This window comes from Geotrypetes seraphini, chromosome 1, assembly GCF_902459505.1.
Source record: "Geotrypetes seraphini chromosome 1, aGeoSer1.1, whole genome shotgun sequence".
In the NCBI taxonomy this organism is placed as follows: Eukaryota; Metazoa; Chordata; class Amphibia; order Gymnophiona; family Dermophiidae; genus Geotrypetes; species Geotrypetes seraphini.
In genome coordinates, this window is record NC_047084.1 from 364,139,539 (window position 1) to 364,153,508 (window position 13,970).

At 41.5% G+C, this 13,970-nt stretch overlaps 1 protein-coding gene across 1 annotated transcript in view; it reads right to left on the minus strand.

Moving 5' to 3' along the window:
• The window catches only part of LOC117345793 (phospholipid-transporting ATPase ABCA1-like), an 815,268-nt gene that overhangs the window by 502,719 nt on the left and 298,579 nt on the right, over positions 1 to 13,970 (minus strand). The window contains exons 9-10 of the mRNA XM_033914956.1: positions 13,726 to 13,812; positions 5,235 to 5,436 (exon numbers count right to left, since the gene is read on the minus strand). Of these exons, the coding sequence (XP_033770847.1) occupies positions 5,235 to 5,436; positions 13,726 to 13,812 (289 nt within the window). The remainder of the gene's footprint in view (positions 1 to 5,234; positions 5,437 to 13,725; positions 13,813 to 13,970) is intronic.

Below are 13,970 nucleotides of genomic sequence, written 5' to 3' on the forward strand. Positions count from 1 at the left end.
ATAGAGACGCTCATGTGGAACTATACAACTAGTCTTCGAGGCATTGGAATGTGGTGGCAAGCCTAGCAAGTAAAACTGCAGCGACTCTTTTGTTGATGCTAAGAATATGAATAAACTCAGTTTCTTGTGTAATTTTTAAGAATGTATTAAAAGTGTGTAGTGACTTTTGGGACACCCTGTATAAACACATTGGGAAACAGGACTTCAGGAGTTTACAACACACTTAGTAGGAGCCAGAAGTTCTTTAAAGACTACTCGTAAGTTGCAGAAGAAATAGGAGGAGGCAAGATCTAAACTATTGTTGCAGCCATACTGTGAAAAATTGCCAGTAATTAATTTACTAGCAACTCTAGAAGAGTACCTGAGCTTTTCTTTGATATACTGCAGGTTTCTGGTGAAAGAAGTGCATCCTTCAGAGTAGTGCAAAATTAATCTTCATTATATCATCACATTGTAAAGAATGTCTAGGAACTGCAAATCTAGTTCTTGGTGTGCTCTCAACAAAATTTTCAAGGTTATTCTTGTTATTTTAAAATTCCAAATTAATTTTCTATATATTGTTTTCAGTTATGAACACTGAGAAAGACTGTAAAACATACAACCATTTGAGGAACTCAGTTGTGAATAATCATGTCAAATAATAAAGGAAAAGAGGTATACAACCCACATTTTCTATCATAATTAATATGGTATTGGAGAACTGTTCCAGTAGTTGGTAATGGAACTCAAGCGGGATGGGGCCATAGTGGACTTAGTGCTTAAAATGGGAAAAGTGATTCTGATTTTACAGTGGGTATACCCTGACATCCAGTGATCATTGCAATGTGTAAAGAGGTCTCATTCATAAATAAAGGATCTAGACAAAAAAAAACCAACAACTTTATTCAGATAGGGATTATATCAAGGAATTGTCTAGATGGGAATATGGAAGAAGCTGGAAAGCAGTGGACAAAACTGAAAGGAGCTATTATAAGGGCAACAAACCTTTTTGTAAGGAAAGTTAAGTAAAAGTAAGAGAAAAAAAAAAAGCCGCTTTGGTTCTCAAATGTAGTGGCTGAGAAGGTAAGGAAAAAGAGGTTAGCTTTCATAAGCTACAAAAGATCACAGAAAGAAGAAAGGCAAAAATATCTGGAAAAGTTAAGAGAGGCCAGTCGCTATCAGATTTGTGGCTTATCAGACACAACATACTCCTAACATAAATGTTGTTCTATTTTTCACTTACTAAATAATAATAAAAAAAGACATAAACAGAGTGCTTAAATGATGAAGAAGCAGACATCTTTATCATGCTTCAACAATTTTACTCAAAAGGAAGTTTGCTGGAAACTAGAAACAGCCCAATAACGGGCCTGGTGATGCAATGAAAATCAGAGGAGTATCACTAAAAAGTAACTATATAAAAGGGAATTTTTCAGATATAAGTAATATAATGTTTAGTTATTAATTACATTTGCACAAAAGTAATCATTACACTTATTGCTATACTTTTAAAAGTAATATATTACTACCCTAAGTCTAGTCCCACCTAAACCCTGGACCTAGAACAAAGGACGAGTGATACTCACTCACTCCTGCCTCCGGGCACCATGAACTGCAAAATGGCAACAATCTGTCCCGCATGGTATAACCTGGGATATATCAAACAGAGCCTGTCTACCTGGAGAGTGTGTTGTAGTGGTTAGAGCCACAGCCTCAGCACCCTGAGGTTGTAGGTTCAAACCCATGCTGCTCCTTGTGACCCTGAGCAAGTCACTTAATCCTCCACTGCCCCAGATACATTAGATAAGACTACAGAATCAGAAAATGCTTGAGTACCTGATTTGTAACCTGTTCTGAGCTCTTTTGGGAGGATCGGCTAAAAAAATAAATATAAGGAAAAAGTGGTATTCTGATAACTGGAAAGTAGATTTGTGAGGAGGTTGGCACCATGGAAAACCACCCCCCAAAACAAACACACTCCTCATTTCCAAATATGACTTTCAGAAGTTAATGATTGATGTATATTTGGTGTAGTTTCCCCCCCCCCCTCATGATTTTTGTACATGTTACAGTTAAGCACCTAAATATCAAAACATTAAAGAGTTAGGAAGTATATATTGTATGTATTGTTATAAATAGTTTAATGTACATAGCTTTTTCCATGTTTTTTTGCACATTATAATTTTGCAGTTTAATTCTGTAATATACCATATAATGGTTAAAAAGTTTATATTGTATATATATGTTTGTTTTTTATGTTTAAATATAACAAACAAAACCCAATGGGTTTAACTCTTACAGTGTCGTCTCCTGGTAATAATGGAAATCAGGTAAACAATTCCATGTCTTTTTACACGGTATGGTATGACACCCTTTGACTTTATTTATTGTATTATGCTATATTGGGCTCCTTTTACGAAAGTGTGCTAGCAGTTTTAGCACGCGCTTAGCGTGCACTACATGCTAACGCCTCCATAGAGCTTGCATTAGTATTTTCCCCACCCAGAAGAAAAAAGAAAAAAGAAAAAAGAAAAAACTCAAGGGGAGGCAGTCGTACCCACTGTCTCCATGCTGGTACAGACCGTCAACGCCCGCTGCCACAGTTCTCGATAGCAGCGTTTTTCTTTTTTCTTTTTTCTTCTGGGTGGGGGAGGTTGCTCTTTATTTCGCTCCTTTTGTCCTTTTGTCCTTCTGGTTTAGCTTTCCTGGGCAGCTGCATCGGTGTGTGTGCAGGAGTGATTTTTGAGGGTGTGGCTGTATGGTGATTCGAATGTGGTGTGTTTGTTGTGGTCTGTGGTGCGGGTTTGGAGGTTGAGTGTGTCTGGTTGGAGGGGTTTGATATCTAAAACTGTCAATTGTGATGGGCATTCACCTATGGGGGTTTTGTATTGCGCACCTTTGGTGTTATTGACTTTCATACTGTTCTGGATGCTTTGTTTTCTGCTTGTTCTACTCATGGTTGTGTGTTCCTTTGCAATTGTTAATAAAGATAATTGAAAAAAAAAAAAAAAGTATTTTCCGCAGGGGTTAGCGCGCGCTACTCTTCAGCGCATGCTAGAAACGCTAGCGCACCTTCATAAAAGGAGCCCATTGTGTTTTGGTGTTGTGTCTTCTTCAAAAATTTTCGATAAAATCTTACTGGAAGGAAATCAGGGACACATTCTAGAAATATATAGACATCAACATGTTTTCTTGTTTTGGTAATATAAAAATACAGATTTATCACGTAGATTTGTACATCAAATCAGTAAACAAAAATATAAGAGATAGGAACAATTCTATGTTGCACTGATATGGCTGAGACCAACTACCATTTACACTACAATCTTGTGACAAGTGTCTCAGGTTCAGAAAACTTTTAAAAGCATTTACACGTCTCCCTCCGTAGTCGCGGTTTCAGCATTCGCAGTTTAGATTATTTGTGGTTTTTAGTTTGCTGGCTCCTTCCCCCCAAATTACGTCAGCTTGCATAGAGAAATCGCTGATTCCAAGCTTTTACAGAGAAAATCGCCGATTCCCAGCACTTTCTTCACCATGTTTTGCCTCTCCTTCAGGAACAGACCAGATCTCCCACCATGTTATTCATGGTTTCACTACATTCATAATGGTTTTTAATAGAAAACAGCGAATAACATATGAAAAAGTTATTCACGGTTTTTCTGTATTTGCGGTTCTGTTAATTCCCTATCACAGCGAATACGGAGGGAGATGTGTATGTACCAAGACAGAGAGCCAACCCTGAAATAACTGAAGTGGTAATTGTAAAAGCCCATTTCTAAACTGTCTAATGCAACTCCTGGGACATAATGATGAGCCAATGATGACCTACTTGTAACTATGTACAGTAAAACCTTCGATTGCAAGTACTGTAACTTGGTATGCAAGTGTTTTGCAAGACAAGCAAAACATTTTATTAAATTTTAACTTGATATACAAGCAAGGTCTTACAATACAAGTACATACAGTATACACAATCAACACAACTGAGCCAATGGTTCTTCTCTCTCTCTCTCTCTCTCTCTGACACTGCAGGAGTGTCTTGCAATACGAGTATATACAGTATTTTGTATTAAAGTTTTTGGGTTGTGAAGTTTCCATTACTTTTTATGGGGAAATTTGCTTTGATATAAGAGTGTTTTGGATTACAAGCATGTTTTCGGAACAAATTATGCTCGTAAACCAAGGTTTTACCTCATTTGTAACTATGACCTAACTGTATTAATAACTGCACTGATCTACCTGCAAATCATGCACTCAGCACTTGTTGCTTTACCCCCCACCATCCATCATGACACAATGACAATATTCAGGTGTTCATCAACTAGAGTGGAATTTTATTTTGGCCGCAGCCATAACAGCACAATACAATAAAACACGAACTATAATCAATTGAGCAGAATAACAACTCATGAACTATAATCAACTGTACGTCAAAACTGACCATATGAACATGACATAACACTCCATGTATATATCACTTATTAGTTGTATGCAACATATAACCATCACATGATCAGGTGCACTGCATATGCCTCTCCATTAACTCACATTGCGGGGTGCCGTACAAGCTTCCCATTGCTTACCAGACCCATCCCGTTCAAGGATGGGTCCTCTCATCAGCAGTACTTTGCTGTGAGGACCATGGCCTGGCCTCCCCACCATCCAAGCAAGGAGACGTGCCCCTTTTTTAACCAATGTGAAGGTGTATGTCTTTTACTCATATGCTGTGCTTACTCGCCACAGGAATCTGGCTGCGACAGTAGTCGAGAGTGGGCGGGAGGGAAGTCGCGTCTGCCTCCTGTAATCGCCGGATCCAAAAGGGCGACCCCCTTCAGCCCACTGTTAGTCTGTCCCTCTTTCCCAGCCCTACTCTTCACTGATTGGCCTTCTTCTTCGACCCTCCCCTATCTCATCTCTCCCTACTTTTTGGCCCTTCCTTGTCCCCCCCCCCTTTTTGCTACGGCTTCGGCCGATTTGTCTGCGCTCCTCCCTACCCAGAATTGGAGCTTGTTTTTGCTAGCAACTCAAACTGTCCATTGTAACTTCCTGGGTAACTAACCCATCCTCTTGTAATGTAATCTAACCTTGAACTGAATAGATAATGGTGGAATGGAAAACCTGATTAACATAATATTAGTACATTAATCACCCCCAACTGGTCGGGGGAGGACAAGAAGTAAATGCCAACAATATCACTTAAATTATGTTAAGTCAAAAAAAGTTCAGAGTTCAGAATTTCAAAAGACAGTACTTACTGCTGTTACTGCTGGGCGCACTGAACCGATCATTCTTATTTGTAGTATCTGAAGCAGACTCATTGCTTTCTTTTTGTTTCATGTCAAATCCACACAAGAAAATGTTCAAAGAACGGAGAAATTCTTTAAATGAATTACCAGAAATACTTGTGCCTGATAAATTGAAATTGTTTATAGCAGCTGTAGTAAAAAAAGATGGCATCTAGAAATGGATAAAAAAAAAAAGGTTAATACTTTCCTTTTCTGGGCTGTATGCAGGTAATAAAATATATAGGCCTTATTTTATTAGCTCTATTCACGTTTTGTACATCTGAAAACTTGCATTTAAGATATTCATATTGCATGGATGTCCAAATCTGGATTTTTTAAAGGTGGATCATGGGTGTCTAAAACTGCAGTGTGTCCTAGTGGCAAGGGATCTGAACGTGGCATGAGCGTGTTTTGGGCAGGACTAGGGACATCCAACTCCAGTTTCAGAAGGAAAGGTCATCTATGTCTAAAAGCAATTGAAAGAACTGGTACCTGGTATGTCCAAGTTACAGAATGGAGATCTGATTATACAATTCTCCACTGGATAGAGTAAGGGAAGTCACACAGGTATTTTTCTGGAGGGCTTACAATTTATTGATTGATTGATATGAAAGAGCTGTAATGAGATTTGAACCATAGTTCTTTGCCCTCTTTTTTAGTCAACTATTCTAACCATTAGGCTATTCCTCCACATAGATGCTTAGATGGCCACTTTATACCATGGATGCTACGATAAGAACATAAGAATAGCCTTACTGGGTCAGACCAATGGTCCATCAAACTTAGTAGCCCGTTCTCACGATGGCCAATCCAGGTCATTAGTACCTGGCCAAAACCCAAATAGTAGCAACATTCCATGCTACCGATCCAGGGCAAGCAGAGGCTTCCCCCATATCTTAATAACACACTATGGACTTTTCCTCCAGGAATTTGTCCAAACCTTTCTTAAAACATGGCATCCATGGCCCTTGTTTCCTCCCATACATGTTTGGAGGGTTCAGTTTTTAAAATGGATGATCATGATTTACAAAATAATCACTTGGATATATGTACATTTCTCATGTACAGTATATTAAAACAGGCTATTTGTGACAGATTCAGTTCTAAAAAAGCAAGATAAATGGATATTCTTATGTGATCTGTTGACTCGAACGTCCTTATTCTGAGTTGAATGTACTTTCCAAAATTGCCTCATAGTGTAACATTTTGTTTTACTTTTAAGAACTTTAGTAAAAGGAATAATTGGCTAATGGTCATTAAAATAAGTAGAACAAAATTCTATCTGATAGGTAAAATGAAACATCCCAATTTAGCTCCATTATAAATCCAAGTAGGATATTTTGGCACTATGCACTCAAGCTTAATTTGCACTTTAATGGAATTTTGTGTGTGCTAAACAACACATACAAAGAAACAGAATTGTACTTATTTGACTTAACCCCTCCCCCCCACACCTTTATGAAGCCTCATTAGGGTTTTTTATCGCTAGCCGTGGCAGTAAGTTCTCTGACGCTCAAATAATTTCTATGAGCATCAGAGCTTTTTTTTTTGTAATTCTTTATTCGTTTTAAAAGCCAACACAAAGTACAACAGGTTAACAAAACAATTGGTACAATAAACAGCACTTACTACCATCAAATGATATAAGTACATATCACTCCCCCCCAACCCACCCTTCCTAAATGTGTATAACAATCTTACAGAAATCAAAGGGTAATACTAATGATCACGTCAAACAAAATTTTGTTAATGGATCCTAAATTTCTTTGAATTTGTTATAATGTCCCAATTGTAACGAATTCATACGTTCAAACTTATACAATTGGCATAAGGTTTCCCACCAAAAATTATAATTTATGTTATCCCAATTTTTCCAGTGTTTTGTGATTAGCTGCATAGCAACTTCTGTCATGATGAGCAGTAATCTAACATAAGAACATAAGCAATGCCTCCACTGGGTCAGACCTGAGGTCCATTGTGCCCAGCAGTCCGCTCACGCGGCGGCCCAACAGGTCCAGGACCTGTGCAGTAATCCTCTATTTATACCCTTCTATCCCCTTTTCCAGCAGGAAATTGTCCAATCCTTTCTTAAACCCCAGTACCGTACTCTGCCTTATTACGTCCTCTGGAAGCGCATTCCAGGTGTCCACCACACGTTGGGTGAAGAACTTCCTAGCATTTGTTTTGAATCTGTCCCCTTTCAACTTTTCCGAATGCCCTCTTGTTCTTTTTGAAAGTTTGCATTGATTGGACTCTTGGGCATTAATAATGTTCCAAACACTACATCATATGATAATGACAGTGAAACTTCCAATATCATATTAATTTGACCCCATATGGATCTCCAAAATCTAAGTATCAAGGGACAATAGAATAACAAATGATCTAGTGTCCCTATGTCAAGGTGACAATGCCAGCATCTATTAGACTTAGAACTATTTAACTTTTGCATACAAACAGGGGTCCAGAAAATTCCATATAACAGAAAAAAACAAGTCTGTCGAATAGATGCTGACACTGTAAAACTCATCCTCCAAGTCCAAATCTGTGGCCACTGAGTAGCAGAAATTTGTTGCTTTATTACATTACATTACATTACAGATTTCTATTCCGCCATTACCTTTCGGTTCAAAGCGGATTACAAAAAGAGTTAGTGAAGAAGGGTTACAACGTTAGATCAGAGAAGGTTTCCAAGAGAGGGAAAAGTAGGATCTGGGGTTAGGGAGGGGATGGTAAGAGGGGGGTTAAGCTTTATCATGGTATTAAGCTTTAAGAACATAAGAACATAAGAAGTTGCCCCCGCTGAGTCAGACCAGAGGTCCATCTTGCTCAGCGGTCCGCTCCCACAGCGGCCCATCAGGCCTAGTGCCTGAACAGTGGTCCCTAATTAATTTTGTAACTTACCTCTAATCCCATCCCTATAATCTACCTTAACTCTTATCTGTACCCCTCAATCCCTTTGTCTTCCAAGTACCTATCCAAAGCTTCTTTGAACCCCTGTAGCATGCTCCTGTTTATCACATCCTCTGGTAGCACGTTCCATGTATCCACCACCCTCTGTGTGAAAAAGAACTTCCTGGCGTTTGTTCTAAACCTCTCCCCTTTCAATTTCTCTAAGTGCCCCCTTGTACTTATTGATTCCCTTAATTTGAAAAATCTGTCCCTGTATATTTTTTCTATGCCCTTCATGATCTTGAAGGTTTCTATCATGTCTCCACTAAGTCTCCGCTTTTCCAGGGAGAAAAGCCCTAGCTTTTTCAGTCTGTCAGTATATGAGAGGTCCTCCATGCCCTTTATTAGCTTAGTTGCTCTTCTCTGGACCCTCTCAAGTACCTCCATGTCCTTCTTGAGGTACGGCGACCAGAACTGAACACAGTACTCCAGGTGCGGGCGCACCATAGCACGATACAGTGGCAGGATGACTTCCTTTGTCCCAGTGGTCTCAAACATGCGGCCCGCCAGGTACTATTTTGAGGCCCTCGGTATGTTTATCATAATCACAAAAGTAAAATAAAACAGTTTCTTGATCATATGTCTCTTTAGCTATAAATTACAATATTATTATTAAGACTTAGCCAAAAGGAAAGATTTATAAACTATAAAGAGTTTTACCCCATGCCAAATTGCCATTTCTTTACTAAGACATTAACTATTTTTTCTGAGGCCCTCCAAGTATCTACAAATCCAAAATGCGGCTCTGCAAAGGGTTTGAGTTTGAGACCACTGCTTTGTCCTGGTCGTGATACCCTTCTTAATGATACCCAACATTCTGTTTGCTTTCCTTGAGGCCGTGGCACACTGCGCCGATGCCTTCAATGTTGTGTCTACCATCATTCCCAGGTCTCTTTCAAGGTCGCTCACCCCTAGCGCTGATTCCCCCCATTTTGTAAGTGAACATCGGGGTTTTTTTCCCTATAAGCATGACCTTGCATTTCCCTATGTTGAAACTCATTTGCCACTTTTGGCCCATTTTTCCAGTGTTGTCAGATCTTTTTGGAGATCTTCGCAGTCCTCCATGTTATTGACCTAGCCTGTACTGGATCGTGTTGTGATCGCTGTTTTCTAGTGGGGCTAGTACCGTCACCTCCTTAACGGGTCCCCCTAGTCCGTTGAGGATTAGGTCAAGAGTGGCATCACCCCGTGTTGGTTCCGTGACCAGTTGTTCCATGAAACAATCCCTCGTGACCTCCAGGAATTTGGTCTCCCTCATGCAGTTTGAGTGCCCAATACTCCAGTTTATTCCCGGGTAGTTGAAGTCTTCCATCACCACCACACTTCCGCTTTTGCATACCTGCCTCAGTTCAGCCTCCAGATCCTGGTCGATTTCTTCCTTTTGTCAAGGTGGGCGATAGTACAGACCCAATTTTATGTCTGCTCCAATTCCTCCTGGTAGCTTAACCCATAGTGATTCCAAGTCGTCCGCCCTTACTGTTGTTTCCATCCTGGTTGAAGGTATGGAATCTTTTATATATAGCGCTATTCCTCCACCCTTTTTGTGTGACCTAACTCTCCTGTAGAGTTTGAATCCCGGTAAAGCCACATCCTATTCATTGTCATCAGTCCACCACGTTTCTGTGACTCCAATTATGTCTAGGCCCTTTTTGCTGGCTAGGATTTCCAGCTCTCCCATTTTAGCCCTTAGGCTCCTAGCATTAGTGTATAGGCAAAGTAAGTCCCGTTTGTTCACCTTTCTTGCTGTTTTTCCTCATGGTTTGGCGCTCCTGGCCCCCTCGTGAGTTGCCAGACCCCAAGCCTCGTCTCGGTCATCCTCCTCCTGTGGTGTGTCTGTTTCGTCCTCAGCCTGTTCCCCTGTTTTTGGTTGTCCCTCTGGATTCCGTTGTTCTCTATTAGTGCTGCTTGCCAGTTTTATTTGTGCACAAGACCCCTGCAATTCTCCCTTAGGTCCTTTTTCAAAAAGTTCCCACTCAGACCTAAGCCCTCTTTTACAGTGTCCTTGCTCAATATCTTTGGCCCAGGTCCCCTGCATTGCGTCCTTAGGTTCTTTTTCCAAAAGTTCCCTCTCAGTCCCGATCCCTTTTTTACAATGTCCTTGCTCTATGTCCATGGCCCTGGGCCCCTGTGTTGTATCCTTAGGTCCTTTTCCCAAAAAGTCCCACTCAGTCCCCAGCCCTCTTTTACAATGTCCCTGCTCAGTATCCTTACTTGATACTTTTGTCCGATGTGTCAGATCGACTGTCGGCTTTCCCCTCTTCCTCAGTTTAAAGCCAAATCAACGACGCTCTGGACGTTGCGTGCCAGCATCCTTGTCCCAGTCGTGCTCAGGTGCAGTCCGTCTCTCCTGTAGAGCTTATTCTTTCCCAGGAAAGTTGTCCAGTTCCATGCAAAAAGGAAACCCTCCTCCTCGCACCATCTCCTGAGCCAACCGTTTATTGCTTGTAGTTCGCTCTGCCTCCTTACGTCTGCTCTAGGTACTGGCAGGATCTCTGAGAAGGCTATCTTCCTTGCTCTCAGTTTCAGTTTCCTCCCCAGGATCCTGAACTGATTGGTTAGTGCAGTCCTGTTGTTGTCCCTCCTGCTGACGTCTTTGGTTCCAACATGGATTACTACAGCTGTCTCCTCCGTCTCGGCCCCTTCCAGGATCCTCTCGATTCTGTCGGTGACGTCCTTCGTTCTTGCCCCCAGGAGACATGTCACTAGATGGTCCTCTCTCCCTCCAGCTATGTAACTGTCCACTCCTCTCAGAATTGAGTCTCCCACCACGATAGCAGATCTCCCCTTCCTCAACTGTCTCTCTGGTCTCAGGTCTGTATCGGTGATGCAGTCCTCTATTCCCTCCTCCGGATTCTGTCGGGTCTCCTCCTCATCTGCCTGTCCAGATTCTCCGCAAGGTCCTACTCCCATGGCGTCTGGTGGATTTTGTCGTCCATCTGTTAGTTCCCTCCTGATGTGCTTGTGGTCCTATGCCTCCACCATCCTTCAGGCCTCCTCGATGAACTTCTCGAGTTCCCTAACTTGTTCTGTAATGTGGTCCTCTCTGGCGGTGTCTTCTGTTGCCCAGCACTGCTCCTCTATGGTGCAGAGTCCCTCCAGTTCCTGTACTCGAACCTGCAGTCTCCCAACCTCCTTCTTCAGGCTATCCAGTTCCTGGCATCGACTGCATATGTACGCCCGCCTCACGGAGGGGAGGTAGTCTTACAAATGACATTCGATGCAGTATACTGGGTAGCTCTGCTGGGCTCCTACTGCCTCCATTTCATCTATCCTGTTCCTATGTCCCACGGTGCGTATGAGTAGTGCCTGGCGCGCAGCTAGCTGAAAGAGTAGAGAGAGAGAAGAGTGAGAAGAGAAGAAAAGTACCTTAGATTTTTGCTGCTAGGCTACCTGGGCTCCTTTGCAAAGGCGCTCTCGCTAAGGCGAGCGCCTTTGCCGCTCGCCTTTGCCGGACGCCGAACGGCTGCGCGCCGTTGGCCCCTCCCCTTTTAAGGGGGAGTTCCGGGTCTGCTGCCGGTGATGTCAGGGAGTGGGCGGAGTTAACTCTTGCCTCAGCCCCTCACCCTCTGCCTCTCTCCTGCTCCTTCCCTTCTGCCTCCACGTGTCTCCTCTGTCTTGCCTTCTGCTTCTCTCCTCAGCCCTTTCCTCCTCTGCCTGCCCCGATCTCAGAACAAGCTGAAAGCAAGCTGATCTGCGATCCTTAGCCCCTCCCTTTTAAGGGGGAGCTCCGGGTGTGCTGCCGGTGATGTCAGGGAGTAGGCGGAGCTAACTCTCGCATCAGCCCCTCACCCTCTGCCTCTCTCCTGCTCCTTCCCTTCTGCCTTTCTTGAAGAGTATAGTTTTTATTTCCTTTCTGAACATCTTGTAGTCTGGGGTTGTTGTCAATAGGTTGGAGACTTGGTTGTCTATCTTCGCTGCCTGAGTGGCCAGTAGTCCGTTGTATAGTTTTTTCCATTTTACTTCTTTGATTGGGGGGTAAGTGAACGGGGTATGCAATGCATCGGAGCTTTTAATGCCATGGCCAGCTATAAAAGCCCTAACCCAGCTTCATAAAAGGAGGGAGGGGAGTATGAATTATTTTGCTTTGAGCTTATCTATGGAAAAAACTGTTAAGAGCAATATAAAAAAAAATCATAAAATACCATGTAAGCATAAAGATTAGAGTATCATATATAAATGAAACCTGAAGTCCATTATGCTAATTGGCCCTTCCACTTTCAGTTGGTATGTCCTGAGGAGCTGATTCTGTTAGTGCCTGCTGTGTGTCCATCACGGAATGCATTGCTTACAGAATCGTGACTAGCAAGGACCCTAGGTACCGGAAATTTAGGCGAGGATTTTACAGGCCTACATTTATGGCACCTAGGATTCATGCAGAATTGTGGTCAGCAGCGTTTAGTCATGCTGAAGTCCAGTGCCACCCCCAAACGTGCTGAACCCACAGGTGGGCATAACCATGCACCACTAGGCTACATGGGCTCAGGTGCTGGTCCCAGAAGGCATCTAATTTTTTTAAAATCATTTTTAATTATATTGGAAGCTTCACTTTCATTTTCCTATGACATAGTGTTATTTGGAACTTTATTAACACCCAAGAGTCCAATTAATGCAAGAAAGAATAGATCATTTCTTATCATGACAGGAATTGCTATGCAGCTAATCACGAAAAATTGGAAAAACTGGGACAGACTTAATCATAACTTTTGGTGGGAAACCCTGTGTCAATTTTATAGATTCGAGCGACTGAATTCGGTACAATTGGGACACTATAATAAATTCAAAGAGACTTGGGGTCCATTAGCGAAATTTTGTGAAAGTTGATCATTAGTATTAACCTGTGATTTCTGAATGAGTTTCATACACATCCAGGGTGGGAGGGAGAGGGGGGGGGGGGCAATACGTACTTATATTATTACTTGAGAGTTATAAGTGCTGTCTATTGTATCAATTGTTTGTTATTCTGTTGCACTTTGTGTTGGTTTTTAAAATGAATAAAGAATTGGAAAAAAAAAAACCAACAAACAAACCCATTTTAATTGTTTTTTAATGGCACCACTTAAAACCAGTTAAAACACTTAAGGTAGGCATGATCTTAAGTGCCTGCTGGTGCCTAAATTTTGGTGGCTTTTTTGAGAATCCAGTCCTGTGCATTCTCTCTTTAACAATGGAGGGTTAAGTGGCTTGTGCAAAGCCATAAGGAGCTACTGTGGGATTTGAAGCTGGGCTTTCTGGTTCCCAGCCTACTTCCCTAACATTAGCTACTTCTTTGTCCCTACTTCTATTCTAGGCATATCCTATTATAAGAATAAGATCAGCCAAGACTGATTTCTTTGCAATAGACCTTTGCAGGAAATTGTGTACTTGTCCTGCCTATGAACAATTATAATGCCTTGCAAAATATAGGATACTGTTCTTGTACTCGTGTAAAACAATGCTGTGTATGGCTTTTAAACATGCATCTAATTATAGGATTTAAAGATATCACTGGCTGTACAATTTTTAAGATTACCTGTTTGATAACTGTTTGGACATCTCTCATTGTGTTTCTAATCAGCTGCATCTTTTTAGTTGATTTAATTCTAGCTGCATCAGTTACCTTCAGTGGGAAAAAAAAGACTCAATAAATTAAAAATAAGAAGATCACTAGATATTTAAACAATCAGTGCTCTAGTACACACTAAAATCTCTGTACAGTAAAGGTCAAGATGCAAATTAATGCTGTTCAGAACATGCTAAATAAAAGTGTAATATTAA